The 17,078-nt window shown below is 47.7% G+C and overlaps 1 protein-coding gene across 5 annotated transcripts; it reads right to left on the bottom strand.

Annotated features, from left to right (window-relative positions):
* Positions 1 to 2,316: 2,316 nt before the first annotated feature.
* Positions 2,317 to 15,227, bottom strand: ING4 (inhibitor of growth family member 4). Of its 5 annotated transcripts, none has more exons than XM_010385928.2 (8): positions 15,136 to 15,227; positions 8,477 to 8,548; positions 4,965 to 5,131; positions 4,671 to 4,785; positions 4,399 to 4,507; positions 4,008 to 4,155; positions 3,062 to 3,123; positions 2,317 to 2,977 (listed from the first exon to the last, which is right to left on the bottom strand). In XM_010385928.2, exons 1-8 carry the CDS (start codon positions 15,170 to 15,172, stop codon positions 2,938 to 2,940), a joined length of 750 nt encoding a protein of 249 aa, XP_010384230.1. In that variant the 5' UTR covers positions 15,173 to 15,227; the 3' UTR covers positions 2,317 to 2,937. The 5 variants fall into 5 exon arrangements, with proteins under 5 accessions (XP_010384230.1, XP_010384231.1, XP_030794700.1 ...); XM_010385929.2 differs by having other exon boundaries at positions 4,399 to 4,504; XM_030938840.1 differs by having other exon boundaries at positions 4,680 to 4,785.
* Between the last annotated feature and the right edge of the window lie 1,851 nt (positions 15,228 to 17,078).

Below are 17,078 nucleotides of genomic sequence, written 5' to 3'. Positions count from 1 at the left end.
TATCTGGGCAGGAAATAGGTAGGGCGCCTCCAAGAGCAAAATGGATCCCGGGGAAAACAAGAGGGTGGCTCAATGGTCTACGAAAGTGGTTTCTGAGGGGTAATTAAGACAATCTACTGAGGTGTGGGAGGAGAACTTTTGTTTTTGTATCTGTTTTGTGTTTAAAATGAGAAATTACACCTGGGCAACAGGGCGAAACCTCATCTCTACAAAAATACAAAAAATTAGCCAAGCGTGGTGGCACGTGCCTGTAGTCCCAGCTTCTTGGGGAGCTGAGGTGGGAGGATTGCTTGAGCCCATGAGGTCAAGGCTGCAGTGAGGTGCAGTCGGGCCACTGCTCTCCAGCCTGGGTGACAAAGTGAGACCCTATCCCCACCCCCTCAAAAAAAAGTAAAAAAGAAAAATAAAACAAGAAATTGTCTTGGGCCAGACTTGGTGGCTCACGCCTGTAATCCCAGCATTCGGGAGGTCAAGGTGGGTGGATTCCTTGAGCTCAGGAGTTCCAGACCAGCCTGGGCAACATGGCAAAACCCTGTCTCTACAAAAAATGCAAAAACTGTCAGGTGTGGTGGTGTACACCTGTTGTCCCACTTACTAGTTGGGGAGGCTGAGGCAGAAGGATCACCTGAGTCTTCAGAGGTCAAGGCTGCAGTAAGCTGAGATCTCACCACTGTGCTCCAGCCTGGGTGACAGAGTGAGACCCTGTCTTACAAAAAATAAAATAAAATAAATTAATAAAATAGAGACCTGGCACTGTGGCTCATTCCTGGAATTCCAGCACTTTGGGAGGCCAAGGAGGGTGGAGCTCTTGAGGTCAGGAGTTCAAGACCAGACTGGCCAAAATGGTGAAACTTGGCCAGTGCGATGGCTCACGCCTGTAATCCCAGCACTTTGGGAGGCTGAGGTGTGCAGATCACCAGGTAAGGAGATCGAGACCATCCTAGCTAACACGGTGAAACCCTGTCTCTACTAGAAATAAAACAAATTAGCCAGGCGTGGTGACATGTGCCTGTAGTCCCAGCTACTCGGGAAGCTGAGGCAGCAGAATTGCTCAAACCCAGGAGACGGAGGTTGCAGTGAGCTAAGATCATGCCATTGCACTCCGGCCTGCATGACAGAGTAAGACTCCATCTTAAAAAAACAAAAAGGTGAAACCCAGTCTCTACTAAAAATACAAAACTTACGGCTGCTCTCAGCTCAGTGCAGTGGCTGGGACTACACGCACGTGCCACCATGCCCAGCTAATTTTTGTATTTTTAGTAGAGATGGGGTTTCACCATGTTGGCCAGGAGGGTCTCCATCTCTTGACCTCGTGATCTGCCTGCCTTGGCCTCCCAAAGTGCTGGGATTACAGGCGTGAGCCACAGCGCCCAGGCTGATTTCTTTAAAAAAAAAAAAAAAAGTAGGCCAGGCCCAGTGGCTCACGCCTGTAATCCCAACACTTTAGGAGGCCAAGGCAGGTGGATCACCTGAGGTCAGGAGTTCAAGACTAGCCTGGCCAACATGGCGAAACCCCATCTCTACCAAAAATACAAAAATTAGCTGGGCGTGGTTGTGGATGCCTGTAATCCCAGCTACTCGAGAGGGTGAGGCAGGAGAACCACTTGAACCTGGGAGGCAGAGGTTGCAGTGAGCTGAGACCGCACCACTGCACTCCAGCCTGGGAGATAGAGTGACACTCCCTCTCAAAAAAATAAACAGGCTGGGTGCGGTGGCTCACACCTGTAATCCCAGCATTCTGGGTGGCTGAGGTGGGCGGATCACCTGAGGTTCAGAGTTCGAGACCAGCCTGGCCAACATGTTAAAACCCTGTCTCTACTAAAAATACAAAAATTAGCCAGATGTGGTGGCACATGCCTATAATCCTAGGTACTTAGGAGGTTGAGGCAGGAGAATCACTTGAACCTGGGAGGCGGAGACTGCAGTGAGCCGAGATCACGCCACTGCACTCCAGGCTGGCAACAGAGTGAGACTTTGCATCAAAGAAAAAAAAAAAAGTCAAGCTAATGTATAGTATAGCAGTACACATGTATAGCACAAATACATCATTTATTGGAAATTAAGTGAAAGATGTTTTACGGAGAAAAGATGCACAATTTACAAAGTTTTGGAGACCCCTGGTCTGAGGCCCACCCTCTAGCACCTCTGTCTTTCCCAAGTTGAGAACTTGTGGGTTCTCGGACAGAGGCACCACTCTGGTTTCATGTGGTGCCCTAATTCTGGCATGCCGTCCTCTCACATCGTATCCAACCCAGAGGATGCAAAAAGAATGCTCAGCACGTTTACTAAAACAGAGTCTCTACAATAAACACAGCAGGCCAACATGTATAGCTTTTATTTACCTACCCAAGTTCCTTTTACATGTGAGTTATCTGCATTCCACCTTGCCCCCTCTCCCATTCACAAGGCCAGGATGAATCCTCTTGGCACAGAGGAAGGGGTGCCCCTTCAACTAGGGCCAGAGCCTAGATGACCTGGTGGATCCCCCACCATGAAAAAAGCAGGAAGGGAATGGAGAAGAAAAGTGTTGATCACACCTAGCCCTCACCACAGGAGGAGGGGGAGTGAAGGGGTCTGGGGGCTGCCCCCATGCTATGCCCCAGTCCTTAAATACAAAGCAAGGGGAATGAAAAGGACCCTCCCTCTGAAATACAGCACCAACCTCAGCATGGAGGCAAAAGGGCAGTGGGCAAGACCACGTCCCTCCGAAGGGAGAGGGCTGAAGGAGAGCACATACCGTCAGTGGCTGCGGCACCCCTCCCTACCAGGGTTTGATGCAGCCTCAGCACCGGGAGTAGGGAGAGGGGAGGAGAAGGGATGACAGTACTGTGCCATCCACTTCTCCCTGAACCCCTGGCCCCAGCACAGGCATTCCTCTGCCCACTAGCCCAAGTCAGGGGATGTGGAAGAAACTGTGTTGGAATCCAAGGCCTTTATCTATTTCTTCTTCCGTTCTTGGGAGCAGCGTGGGCAAAACCTGGAGAAGGGGAGAGAAAAGTGAGCGAAAGGGAGAACGCCCTCGACCACTCAACTTAGGGACCCTCCCACTCCTGCCACTTACCATTTCCCCCGAGGCTTGGTCGTCAGCCCCACACAGGCAAAATGAAACCACTCAATGGAACACTGGAAGAGGAAGAAAGAAGTAGTAGTTAGGGGCCAGGATGGGCCAGAGGAAGGAGAGAAAGCCCCTCCAGATTCCTTAGGAACATCCTGTCCTTGACTCCATCCTTTTGGAGAATTCTTGGAAGTCCCAAGGTCAACCATCTTCCTCCTATTCTTTTTTTCTTTTTGAGACAGAGTCTCACTCTGTTGCCCAGGCTGGAGTGCAATGACATGATCTTAGCTCACCGTGACCTCTGCCTCCCGAGTTCAAGCGATTCTCCTGCCCCAGCCTCCCGAGCAGCTGAGATTACAGGCACACGCTACCATGCCTGGCTAATTTTTGTATTTTTAGTAGAGATGGGGTTTCACTGTGTTGGCCAGGCCGGTCTCAAACTCCTGATCTTAAGTGATCCGCTCACCTTGGCCTCCCAACGTGCTGGGATTACAGGCATGAGCCACAGCGCCAGGCTTTCAGGCATTTTTTTTTTCTTTTTTTTTTTTTTTGAGACAGAGTCTTGCTCTGTCGCCCAGGCTGGAGTGTAGTGGCATGATCTCAGCTCACTGCAACCTGTGCCTCCCAGGTTCAAGCAATTTTCCTGCCTCTTGCCTCAGCCTCCCGAGTAGCTGGGATTACAGTCGTGTGCCACTATGCTCAGCTAATTTTTGTATTTTTAGTTAGAGAAGGAGTTTCACTATGTTAGCCAGGGTGGTCTCAAACTCCTGACCTCACGTGATCTGCCTGCCTCAGCCTCCCAAAGTGCTGGGATTTCAGGCAAGAGCTACCATGCCCAGCCCATCTTTCTTCTACTCTGAAGTCCCAGTACTCAACTGTGGGATTTTTCCTCTTGTACCCACTCCCTTCATGCCCCTCACAACCCCCCATCCTGAGGCAAAATGTTTCTCACATCAGGGTTGTCACAGCCAATCATCTCTCCATAGGAGACCTGGTGACAAAGGCAATAGGTGGGTTCGTTGGGATCCACAGGCATATCCAACACATCAGAGGGGTGGACACTGCCAAAGGTCACTGAGGGCATCCCATACTCAGGACTTCTGCATGCCAAGAGGAAGAGAAAGTGTCATCTGCAGAAAGGGAAGCTAAAGCCTGAGGCTTTCGGAGGTGGCAGGAGATCCTGGTAGGGCACACGATTTGTGGCTTCTCCAGCAGATACCAAAATGATAAGAAGAGTTCTTGGCGCAGAGATATAGAAAACGGCAGGGGGCGGTGCAGGCTGGGAGAGGGGCACCGGGAGAGAGGAGGATGTCGTCTAGCAAAGGGCTCCCTGATACACTCACGTGCGCACGAGCTTTAACTTCTTCTGGGCAGTCTTGGGGGCTTCTTCATCTGAGTTTTTCCCTTTGGAACGAGCACGAGCAGCTTTCTTCTCCTTTTGAGTCCGGCCTTCTAGGGAAGAGGGGGAAAGCCAGAAGGCAGGGAGACAGAAAGACAGGTTAAGTCCTCTTCTCTCCCCGTTTCCAACCTGGTGCTCCACTTCCCACCACATGAAGAGCTGACTTCTCCCTTTGAATCCTCGCCCCACCTCTCACAGCCCCGCCCCCCTCCTCACTCTTTTTGCCTTTGCTGGAAGAGCTGTCATAGTCACTTGACTCAATCTGTTTCTCCTTGAGATCAGCCTCAAAACGGGCCAGGTCTGTGTCCAGCCGTCGAATGTGTTTGTCCACCTGGGTGGAAAGGAAGGAGAAAGGAGAGGTACAAAACTATCTCCAATTAAAGGAAATAGGTTAAGGCAGAGTTTATGGATCTCACAGACCCCAGACAGATCCCAACACAGTTGAAGGAGGGGTCTAAGACCCTGAGGATTAGATGGGAGATAGGTGGGGAGCCATGAACAGGGCCATACCATCTCATAGGTCTGCATGGCAAGCTGCACCTTGTCGTCACCAAATTCCTTGCACTTGCCATAGGCTTCCTGGATCTGTTTGAGAAGGGCCAATTTTTCCTCGGAGCTCAGGCTGCGGGCGCTACTCATATACTCAGTGGCCAACTTGTCAATTTCAGCCTTCAGGTCTACAACAGAGACAGAGGCCTGGTCACAATGGCCCCTGAGTGGCTAGGTGAAGCACATCTCTTCCTCTTGTTCTCTGCACCTTTTCCATTGACTGGCATCACCTTCCAACTAAAAAGTACTGCATGTTCAGAGGTACTGTGCCATGCACTCAAGTAATGGAACACACTGACAGTATTTGCCTTAAAGGTCTGTTCAAGGTGCTGAAAACATTGCTATCATAGTGGGAATTTAAATGGCTGAAACACAGCAAGGGACCCTTTGCACACCACATTAATAGGAAGTGTATGTTTGTCCATGTTTGAAGATGCTTCTTTGAAGGGCTTGCTGCTTCTTGAATTTTGTCTCAAAAGCTATTGTTTCCTTCTCAAAAACATCCCACAGCAGTTCTGTCTGCCGCAAATCAGGCTGAGTCATCTGCTGTTGCTGGTTTCCAAGTCTGTGTATCACTATCATATGTTTTTAAATTATTAGTATTTTTTCTTTTTGACACAGGGTCTCACTCTGTCGCCCAGGCTGGAGTGCGGTGGCACATTCATGGCTCACTGCAGCCTCAACTTCCTGAGCTCTGGTGATCCTCCCATCTCAGGCACCACCACGCCTGGCTAATTTTTTCTATTTTTTTGTAGAGACAGGGTTTCTCCACATAACCTAGGCTGGTCTCAAACTCCTGGACTCAAGCAATCTGCCTGCCTCAGCCTCCCAAAGTGGTGGGATTACAGGGGGTGAGCCACCATGCCTGGCCTAATCTATCTATTTTTAGAGGCAGGCGCAGGTTCTCTCTTATTTTTGTTGCCTAGGCTGGCCTCCAACTCCTGTCCTCAAGTGATTCTATCACTTTGCCTCCGGAGTAGCTGGGTATATAATACAATTTAAAATTAAACCTTACTCCAACATCCATGTAACAATTCTGCTTATCTTTCTATTCTTTTTTTTTTTTTTTTTTTTTTGAGACAGGGTCTCACTCTAGTTATCAGGTTGGATGGAGTGTAATGGCATGGATCACGCTGCAGTCTTGACTTCTGGCCTCAAATGATCCTCCCACCTCAGCCTCTGGAGTAGCTGGGACTATAGGTACATGCCACCACACTCTGATAATTTTTTTTTAAAACATTATTTGTAGAGATGAGGTCTCACTATATTGCCCAGGCTGGTCTTGAACTTCCGGGCTCAAACAATCCACTTGCCTCAGCCTCCCAAAGTGTTGGGATTACAGGTGTGAGCCACTGCACCCAGGCTGTCCACCCCATTTGGCTCATCATTGCAACTTACTTTATTTTCCATCACTTTTTCTTTTCCTGTTTGTCCATCTTAGATATCGTTCCAAACACGTTTTTTTGTTTGAGACGGAGTCTCACTCTGTTGCCCTGGCTGGAGTGCAGTGGCACAATCTTGGCTCACCTCAACCTCTGCCCCCTGGGTTCAAGGGATTCTCGTGCCTCAGTCTCCCAAGTAGCTGGGACTACATGTGTGCGCCACCATATCTGGCTAATTTTTGTATTTTTAGTAGAGATGTGGTTTCACCATGTTGGCCAGGCTGGTCTCAAAGTTCTGACCTCAAGTGATCTGCCTGCCTTGGCCTCCCAAAGTACTGAGATTACAGGCATAAGGCACCGCACCCAGCCTCCCAAATGTTTTATTTTATTTTATTATTTATTTATTTAATTTTGAGACCGAGTCTCACTGTGTTACCCAGGCTGGAGTGCAGTGGTGTGATTTCAGTTCACTGCAACCTCCACCTCCCAGGTTCAAGTGATTCTCTTGCATCAGCCTCCCCAGTAGCTGGGATTACAGGCATGCGTCACCACACCCGACTAATTTTTGTATTTTTAGTAGAGACAGGGTTTCACCAGGCTGGTCTCAAACTCCTGACCTCAGGAGACTCACCTGCCTCTGCCTCCCAAAGTGATGGGATTACAGGTGTGAGCCACCGCATCCAGCCCCAAATGTTTTAATACTGGAAGAATGGTAATGTCCCAGGACATTGAGTCTATAGATGTTTACTGATATTTATGTAGGACTCATAAATATGTCAGTTGAAAGAGACAAGTCTGACTCTAACGCAGTGCAGCAACAGATAACCAGGAGGATCTGTGAATATACTGTTTATACTCCATTCATTGCAGGCCCTTGGAAGAAGCTGAAAAAGCATATAGTTCCATAATCTCCAACTGGTCTTTCCATGCATGAACTCAAGCGTTACAACTGTATTACAAAAAAAGCAATCTGGTTCTCACCATTGGGCAGGCAGTTCTCAGGGAACTACATCCAGGGCTTTCGACGATGTTCACCTTTTCATGTGTAAACTCAGAGTAACTTAAGACACAGCTTCATGTATCTCAAAACCAACCTGTTACATCCTTGAATATGGCTACATAGAATGGAAGACAAGACTACAGATCCTTCAGTGGGTACGGGAATAGCTCCAATAGACATCTTTGATTTGAAGAAACCAAGTGGATGCCCCAATGCAGCCAAATTTGCTCAATGTTCAAGGCTGGAGATGGTATCTAATGCTTCTGTAAGTGTGAACGGTGTAGAGATCCTGATGTCAATTACTACTTTTTTTTCTTTCCTCTCTTTCTTTTCTTTTTTATTTCTCTTTTTAAGGACTTCTCATATAGCAAACCTCCCATCTACTAACATATGTTGCAGTCTAAAGTCACAATGGGAATTTGTGACAGTAACATTAACAATGCAGAGAAGTAGAAACCTTCTAGTCATCCTATAAATGTATCAAACGTGGAGAGTAGAAATGATTTGAGTTGATTTTCTTTAATTCTTCCTTTTTTTTTTTTTTTTTTGAGACAGAGTCTTGCTCTGTTGCCTAGGCTGGAGTGCAGTGGCTTGTGGCATGATTTTGGCTCACTACAACCTCCACCTCCCAGGTTCAAACGATTCTCATGTCTCAGCCTCCCGAGTAGCTGGGATTACTGGCACATGCCACCACACCTGGCTAATTTTTGTATTTTTAGTAGAGATGGGATTTCACCATGTGGCCAGGCTGGTCTCAAACTCCTAGCCTTAAGTTATCTGCCAGTCTAGGCCTCCCAAAGTGCTGGGATTACAGGTGTGAGCCACCACGCCTGGCTAATTCTTCTTGAGGAAGATATAAAGAACATAGCATCTTTGAATTCTTGCGGTGTTTTCACAACACTCTATTTGTTATGAAAAAGTTGGTACAGAAATGAGGATCATTATCCTGTTTTAAGAATTCCAAGAGCATAAAAAAGGACAGAGAGAAGTCACAGTTCTCCAGATCATACCAGATGACACAGTAACATCAAGTAAAAAATAAATGATTACACACACTCATTTTATACCAAAACTTTTTACTCTATACGTACCCTCTGTTCTTTGGTCTAGGTCCCTCATGAGCTGAAAGTTTCTCTGTAATTCAAAGGGAAGGTTTTCAATACCTAGGGAAGAGAAAAACAGAGAATCACAGGACAGACTGTGCATAGGCCTTACAGCTCCTTTTAAAGTGCAGTTCAGGCTGGACATGGTGGCTCATGCCTGTAATCCCAGCACTTTGGGAGGCCGAGGGGGTGGATCACTCAAGGCCAGGAGTTCAAGACCAGCCTGGCCAACATGGCGAGACCCCCATCTCTATTAAAAATATGAAAATTAGCCTGGTGTGATGGTGTGCACCTCTAATCCCAGCTACTTGGGAGGCTGAGGCATGAGAATCACTTGAATCCAGGAGGCAGAGGTTGCAGTGAGCTATGATCGAGCCACTGCACTCCAGCCTGGGCGATAGAGCAAGACCCTGCCTCAAAAACAAATGGCCGGGCGCGGTGGCTCACACCTGTAATCCCAGCACTTTGGGAGGCCAAGGCAGGCGGATCATGAGATCAGGATATCAAGACCATCCTGGCTGACATGGTAAAACCCTGTCTCTACTAAAAATACAAAAAATTAGCTTGGCATGGTGCCGGGCGCCTGTAGTCCCAGCTACTCAGGAGGCTGAGGCAGGAGAATGGCAAGAACCCGGGAGGCGGAGCTTGCAGTGAGCCGAGATCGTGCCACTGCACTCCAGCCTGGGAGACAGGGAGACTTCGTCTCAAAAAAAAAAAAAAAAAAAAAAAACACCAAACAAACAAAAAATAAAGAGCAGCTCAGTTTTCCTTCCTCTGAACCTCTGGATTTATCTGTGACAGGATTTATCAGTTCTCTCATGACAGGCCATGCTTAACTCTTTCTCTACAAAACCTTTCCATTTCTGCACGGCTATCCTACCCTTTTCGCCTTCAGTGACCTTCCTTTACAAATGCTTTTCCCGTCAGGTGTGGTGGCTCAAGCCTACATGTAATCCCAGTACTTTGGGAGGCTGAGGCGGGTGGATCACGAGGTCAAGAGTTTGAGACCAGCCTGGCCAACATGGCGAAAGCCTGTCTCTACTAAAAATATAAAAATTAGCTGGGTGTAGTGGCGCGTACCTGTAATCCCAGCTACTCAGGAGGCTGAGGCAGGAGAATCACTTGAACCTGGGAGGTGGAGGTTGCAGTGAGCCAAGATTGCACCACTGTACTCCAGCCTGGTGACAGAGTGCGACTCTGTCTCAAAAAGAGAAAGAAAAAAAAAAAAAGCTCTTTTTTCCCTTTCCTTTCTTTTCCTTTTTTGTTTTTTGAGACAGAGTCTTGCTCTGTTGTCCAGGCTGGAGTACAGTGGCACAATCTTGGCTCACTGCAACCTCCGCCTCCCGGGTACAAGTGATTCTTCTGCCTCAGCCTCCGGAGTAGCTGGGACTACAGGCGCATGCCACCACACCCGACTAATTTTTGTATTTTTAGTAGACACAGGGTTTCACCATTTTGGCCAGGCTGGTCTTGAACTCCTGGCCTCAGGTGATCCTCCCGCCTTGGTCTCCCAAAGTGCTGGGATTACAGACATGAGCCACTAAGCCCGGCCCCTTTCTTTTATTTTTAATCTCTGCCTCCAAGCTCTTTGTCCTCAAATTACAAATAGCCTCCTGGTATCCTCTATTATACACGTAACACTTCCAATCTACTTCCATACAGCAGCCAGAATGTCCTTTCTAAAAAATGCAAACCTGGCCAGGCACAGTGGCTCATGCCTATAATCCCAGCACTTTGGGAGGCCCCAGGTGGATGGATCAGCTGAGCTGAGGAGTTCAAGACCAGCCTGGGCAACATGGTGAAACTCCGTCTCTACCAAAAATACAAAAACTTAGCCGGGTTTGGTGCACACGCCTGTAATCCCAGCTACTTGGGAGGCTGGGGCACGAGAATCCCTTGAACCCCGGAGGTGGAGGTTTCAGTGAGCCGAGATCACGCCAATGCACTCCAGCCTGGATGACAGAGCAAGACACTGACTCAAAAAAACAAAAACAAAAACAAAACACAAAAATAAAACATGCAAACCTCATCAAGTCACTCTCCAGCTTATAACCTTCTGGCAACCTCCTACTGCTCTGAAGATGTGCTGCGCTTTCTGGCCCTCGCTTACCTCACACCAGCCTTAACTCACGTCTGTCTCCCTTTGTGCTCTGCTCTGCCCATACTGGCCTCCTCTCACTGCCTCAAACTGGCCTCTGCTCCTGCCACTCGGCCTTCCACATGCTGTTCTCTCTAGCTGGAAGGCACTGCTTGCTTTTCCTCATCCTATCCACCCCATCCCTCTCGGCCTATTAAATTCCTGTTCGTTCTTCCAAACTCCAGCTCAAATTCAACTTTCCTAGGCTCTGTGAACTGCCCTAGATCTATGTCAAGGTATTCTATCTACCTTTTTAAAGCACTTATCCAACTGTAATTAAATAAATGTGTAATTAGTTGGCTGGGCGCAGTGGCCCACGCCTGTAATCCAGCACTCTGGAAGGCAGGTGGATCACTCAAGGCGAGGAGTTCAGGACCAGCCTAGGGAACCTGGCAAAACCTCATCTCTACTAATAATACAAAAATTAGGGCCAGGCACGGTGGCTCACACCTGTAATCCTAGCACTTTGGGAGGCCGAGGCGGGTGGCTCACTTAAAGTCAGGAGTTCAAGACCAGCCTGGCGAACAGGGTGAAACCTGTAATCCCAAATACTTGAGAGGCTGAGGCACAAGAATTGCTTAAATCCGGGAGGTGAAGGTTGCAGTGAGCTGAGATTGCACCACTTCACTCCAGCCTGAGCGACAGAGCGAGACTCCATCTCAAAAACAAAACAAAACAAAAATTAGGCCAGGTGCAGTGGCTCACGCCTGTAATCCCAACACTTTGGGAGGCTGAGGACAATGGATCACGAGGTCAGGAGATCGAGACCATCCTGGCTAACACGGTGAAACCCCGTCTCTACTAAAAATACAAAAAAATTAGCTGAGCATGGTGGCGGGCGCCTGTGGTCCCAGCTACTCAGGAGGCTGAGGCAGGAGAATGGTGTGAACCCGGGAGGCAGAGCTTTCAATGAGCTGAGATCATGCCACTGCACTCCAGCCTAGGCGACAGTGCGAGACGCCGTCTCAAAAAAAAAAAAAAAAAGAAAATTAGATGGGCATGGTGGCCTGTGCCTGTAGTTCCAGCTACTCGGGAGACTGAGGCAGGACAACTGCTTGAACCAGGGAGGTGGAGGTTGCAGCCTGGGCAAAAGAGCAAGACTGTTTCAAAAAACAAAAAAATAAAAAAATAATAATTGTGTAATTAGTTATTTGGTATCTGTCTCCCCAGGCCGAACATGGCTATCATATTCTCTCCTGTTTCCCTAGTGTTTACAACTATGACTTGCAAAGAGCAAGTACTCAGTAAAATACTTGAATAAATGCATGAATATTTGTCCCCTCAGTACAAGAAAAATCTCTTCCCAAGACTCCACCTAAAACTTTAAAAATGCCTCTACTGGCCGGGCACAGGGGCTCACGCCTCTAATCCCAGCACTCTGGGAGGCCAAGGCTGGCAGATCACTTGATCTCAGGAGTTTGAGACCAGCCTGGGCAACATGGCCAGATTCTGTGTCTAAAAAATTAAATATATATATTAAAAATAAAATGCCTGGCACGGTGGCTCATGCCTGTAATCCCGGCACTTTGGGAGGCCTAGGTGGGTGGATCACCTGAGGTCAGGAGTCCAAGACTAGCCTGGCCAACACAGTGAAACCCTGTCTCTACTAAAAATACAAAAATTATCTGGGTATGGTGGCGGGCACCTGTAGTCCCAGCTACTCGGGAGGCTGAGGCAGGAGAATTGCTTGAACCCAGGAGGCAGAGGTTGCAGTGGGCCAAGATCGCATCATTGCGCTGCAGCCTGGGCGACAGAGCGAGACTCCGTCTCAAAAACAAACAAACAAAAACACCTAAAACAAAATAAATTAAAAAAAATAAAATGCCTCTACTGTTTAAACCTACAACTTCAGGTCTGCTACCACCAGTTCACAAGATTAAGTCACCGCTGATTTACCAAATCTAACGGTGTTATTAAACCTATCCTAAAAAGTATCTCTGCAGCAGTTGGCTTGATCTTTTCTCCTCTAACTTTCTTTTCTTTTCTTTTGAGGTGCAATGTCACTCTTGTCACACAGGCTGGAGTGCAATGGCACAATCTCAGGTTCAAAGGATTCTTGTGCCCCAGCCTCCCAAGTAGCTGGGATTACAGGCGCCTGCCACCACGTCCAGCTAATTTTTGTATTTTTAGTAGAGACAGTTTCACCATGTTAGCCAGGCTGGTCTTGAACTCCTGACCTCACGTGATCCACTCATCTCAGCCTCCCAATGTGCTAGGATTACAGGCGTGAGCCACCACTCCCAGCCTTTTTGTTTTTGTTTTGAGACGGAGTCTCACTCTGTTGCTCAGGCTGGAGTGCAGTGGCGCGATCTCGGCTCACTGCAACCTCCCCCTCTCAGGTTCAAGCGAGTCTCCTGCCTTAGCCTCCTGAGTAGCTGGGACTACAGGTGCCCGCCACCACGCCCAACTAATTTTTTTGTATTTTTAGTAGAGACAGTTTCACTATGTTAGCCGGGCTGGTCTCGATCTCCTGACCTCGTGATCTGCCCGCCTCGGCCTCCCAAAGTGTTGGGATTACAGGCGTGAGCCACCTCGCCTGGCCACAAGTTTGCTTGTTTTTTTTTTTAGAGGGACACGGAGTCTCTGTCACCCAGGCTGGATGCAGTGGTATGATCTTGGCTCACTACAATCTTCACCTCCTGGGTTCAAGTGATTCTCCTGACTCAGCCTCCCAAGTAGCTGGGATTAGAGTCACATGCTACCATGCCCAGATAAATTTTTTTTTTTTTTTTTAAGTAGAGACTGGTTTCACCACGTTGGCCAGGCTGGTTTCAAACTCCTGACCTCAAGTGATCTGCCTGCCTTGGCCTCTCACAGTGCTGGGATTACAAGCATAAGATTCTGTGCCCAGCCTGTCTACCTCACTTTCTAAGCAGGAAGAAGCCACCTTAGATTCTTCCTTCTCTCTCAACCACTCAGTCATTCAGTCAGTGCTTTCATATTTAACTCCTAAATACTTCCATAACTCCCTAAAACCAGATTCTTTTTTTTTTTTTTTTTTTTTTTTTGAGACGGAGTCTTGCTCTGTCGCCCGGGCTGGAGTGCAGTGGCCAGATCTCAGCTCACTGCAAGCTCCGCCTCTCGGGTTTACGCCATTCTCCTGCCTCAGCCTCCCGAGTAGCTGGGACTACAGGCGCCCGCCACCTCGCCCGGCTAGTTTTTTGTATTTTTAGTAGAGACGGGGTTTCACCGTGTTAGCCAGGATGGTCTCGATCTCCTGACCTCGTGATCCGCCCGTCTCAGCCTCCCAAAGTGCTGGGATTACAGGCTTGAGCCACCGCGCCCGGCTAAAACCAGATTCTTATCTCTGTCTTGGAATGTTATCACTAATTGATCTCTGTTATCAATGATATCATGCTCCAATTTACCATATATTAGTCATTTTCCTTTATAAAAATCACATTGTACTTTAAAATGCAAACTTCTTAGTTTAGCTTAGAAGACTTTGTCCAATCTAGCCTCAGCTTCTTTCTCCAGTCTCGTTTCTCAATTTCTTACCTTAGAGTCATAAATATCGAATACGCTGACCTCTGAATCATAAACATCAAACACCCTTGACCTTGCCACAAACCTATCACAGTACCTTTGCAGACACTTTCTCCAACCTAGAATTCCCTTTTTCTCCCCTCACTGGCAAATAACCTTCAAGACCCTATTCAAACATCACTTCCTCTGTAAAGCTTTTCCTACATCGCCAGGTAATTACCCCCTTTTTCTCCAGTGTTGCCTACCAAATGTCCTTTTAATGTATTTCCATTATTTCACTCGTCACAGTGTTTTACAATTACTTGCAGAATCTGTTTCCTTCTAGATCGAGAGCTTCTTGAGGGCAGGGGCCTTGTCTTACTCACTTTTCTATCCCTAGTGCCTGCCATTATGACTGACCCATAGTAGGACCTCAATAAATATTTGTTGAATAAATGACTCCAGGCCCTAAAACAAATGTAAGCGTAAAGGGCGACAGGCTTTGTGCAGGGGTGGTTTACATAAATGGCATAACACCAGATTTTCCTTTGATGGGAATTAGATCTTTACTCCACGAAGAGAAGCGTGCCAGCTCATCATCTGACAGTGGCCACTCACCACCACCACTCTCAACCCCACGAGAAGCCACTTCTGAGGAAGAATGGGGTGGAGGAGAGGTCTTCACCGCTGCTCCAAATGGCAGTGGGTGATAACGATTCTGAACGACTATAGGAAAAAAATCTACCCTGAGGCTGGAGACGCTGGAGAATGGGGGCAGCAATTATCTTCCCGGCCATGCACACTAGCCCTTCAAGACACGTCCCTAACCCCCACACCGCAGCCCCTCCCTCGTCTACCCCCAACAGCGGGGCCTCGATCCTGCTGCCCCGCCCCCTCTTTCTCCGCACCCTCCAATATTTCCTGCTACAGAACCCCCTCACAATTGTCACCTTCTCGTCACTGGGACTTAAGGGCTACAGACCCTCTCATCCCTGATCCCCGTACCATTCTACAGCCCCGACCCCCACCTCCAGCCTGCTCTTACTGTCCAGATAATGTTCCAAATACATCCCCGCAGCCATCTCGAAGCAAAACAAAGCAACTTCCGATCCGCCCCGGAAGTAACTGTAACGCGACACGGTCCGAAGCCATTTTGGGGCTAAAGACTTTCCGCCCTTAAAAGGAGAACTTCCGCCCTTAAAAGGAGAACTTCCGCCCTTAAAAGGAGAACTTCCGCCCTTACTATGTTACCGCCGGTACACATCCGCCCGACGCTGAAACTTTTCCTTTTGCATGGTAGCCACGACCGCCCATAGTGAGGCAGCTGTAGCCCGCTTCCGCCCTTACAGAGACCCCAGGACGCGACCGAGACAGGTATGACGTCACTGAAGGTCGCCATTTTGCATTCTCGGGCAAACTTTTTTTCCCTCCAAAACGGGAATGTATGGTAATCGGTGCAAGGGTAACTGTTCACTTTAGGCTTATATTGTGTAAACATCCCTTCTCAGCGACTGGAAGATACAGCTTTTTTTCCCTCTTTGCAGAATATGACTTTTTTCAAGCCAGTTAGTTTCTTAAGGAAGTTGGGGAAGAGTATCAAGCCTTGAGAGATTCAAACCCTTTGCATTTCTTTTCACTCACACAAACACCATCTCCCCCAGCATTATTTTTTTTAGCTTGAGAAGGATTATCAACTTTCTACTTATAAATACAAATAATGAAAATAATGCTATAATTCTGAACATCTTTTGTCAAAGCTCCTGTACTTTACACTCGAATACTTTCACATATAAAATATTACTTCTGACGTTGCCCTCTTGCTACTTTTTTTTTTTTTTTTTGAGAGAGAATTTTCACTCTTGTTGCTTAGGCTGGAGTGCAATGGCGTGATCATGGCTCACCGCAACCTCCACCTCCCGGGTTCAAGCGATTCTCCTGCCTCAGCCTCCCGTGTAGCTGGGATTACAGGCATACACCATCACGCCTGGCTAATTTTGTATTTTTAGTAGAGACGGGGTTTCTCCATGTTGGTCAGGCTGGTCTTGAAATCCCGACCTCAGGCGATCTGCCCTCCTCAGCCTCTCAAAGTGCTGGGATTACAGGCATGAGCCACTGTGCCTGGCACCTCTTGCTACTCTCTAAGGGGGAAACCTCATGCTTTCCTTTTGTTTATATGTGATGTCAGCATCATAATTCTGAAGGGGTGGAGTGATGCAGCACTATCACTACTGGGCTAGTTGGCTAACTAGTTGCCAGCCATCACTCTAGTTAGCTATGGTAGAGTGATTTCTATGGTTTTCATCAGAATGGAAAACAGTCAAGGGCATGAGAGGCTGCCAACACACTAGGCAAACAGAACTCAAAGGCCATAACCTAATAGTGGTGTAAGACAGCATCTTCTAGATAGCTGCCACCCCTCACGCCTTTCATACCCTCACACATCCTTCATAAGAATTATCAATGTCTTATGTCAAGTTTTTAATGAGACAGACTTTCAGCTATATAATTTCTACCAAATACATGAAGAAGAGGAACTTCCAACCAGGGGCGGATTGGAAGTTGCTTTGTTTTTCTTCGAGATGGCTGCAGGTATGTATTTGAAACATTATCTGGACAGTAAGAGCAGGCTGGAGAAAGGGGTCGGGGCTGTAGAGTGGTGGGGGTATCTGGGCTGAGAGGATCTGTAGTCCGTAAACCCCAGGTTTACTAGTGTGCAGGTAGTAAGATACAGCAATAGAATCCAGGAAATTTGGCTCTCATTACAAGAGTCATGCCTTTCAGTAAGTAATTTAATCTCTGTGCCTGTTTCACTATACAATGAGAATACTACCTACCTCATAGGGTTGTTGCAGTAAGTTTTAATACTGGTGAAGTTAGGGCCATTAGAGCCTTTTCAAGAGCTGTTGAGAGTGGGAGGAAAAAGCAGTAAATATCCAGGGAGCTAAGAAACACTGGCATATTTGGTCATATGTGATACATTCATTGGTA

The sequence above is a fragment of the Rhinopithecus roxellana genome, chromosome 10 (assembly GCF_007565055.1).
Source record: "Rhinopithecus roxellana isolate Shanxi Qingling chromosome 10, ASM756505v1, whole genome shotgun sequence".
Classification (NCBI taxonomy): Eukaryota; Metazoa; Chordata; class Mammalia; order Primates; family Cercopithecidae; genus Rhinopithecus; species Rhinopithecus roxellana.
This window is presented reverse-complemented; position numbering and strand designations above follow the sequence as displayed.

Excerpts from the sequence above, each read along its gene's own strand:
- ING4 (XM_010385928.2), bottom strand. The coding sequence starts at position 15,172 with ATGGCTGCGGGGATGTATTTGGAACATTATCTGGACA. Across the intron at positions 8,549-15,135 it reads TTTGGAACATTATCTGGACA|GTATTGAAAACCTTCCCTTT; the intron begins GTAAGAGCAGGC and ends TCTCTTCCCTAG. Across the intron at positions 5,132-8,476 it reads CCTAGACCAAAGAACAGAGG|ACCTGAAGGCTGAAATTGAC; the intron begins GTACGTATAGAG and ends TCTCTGTTGTAG.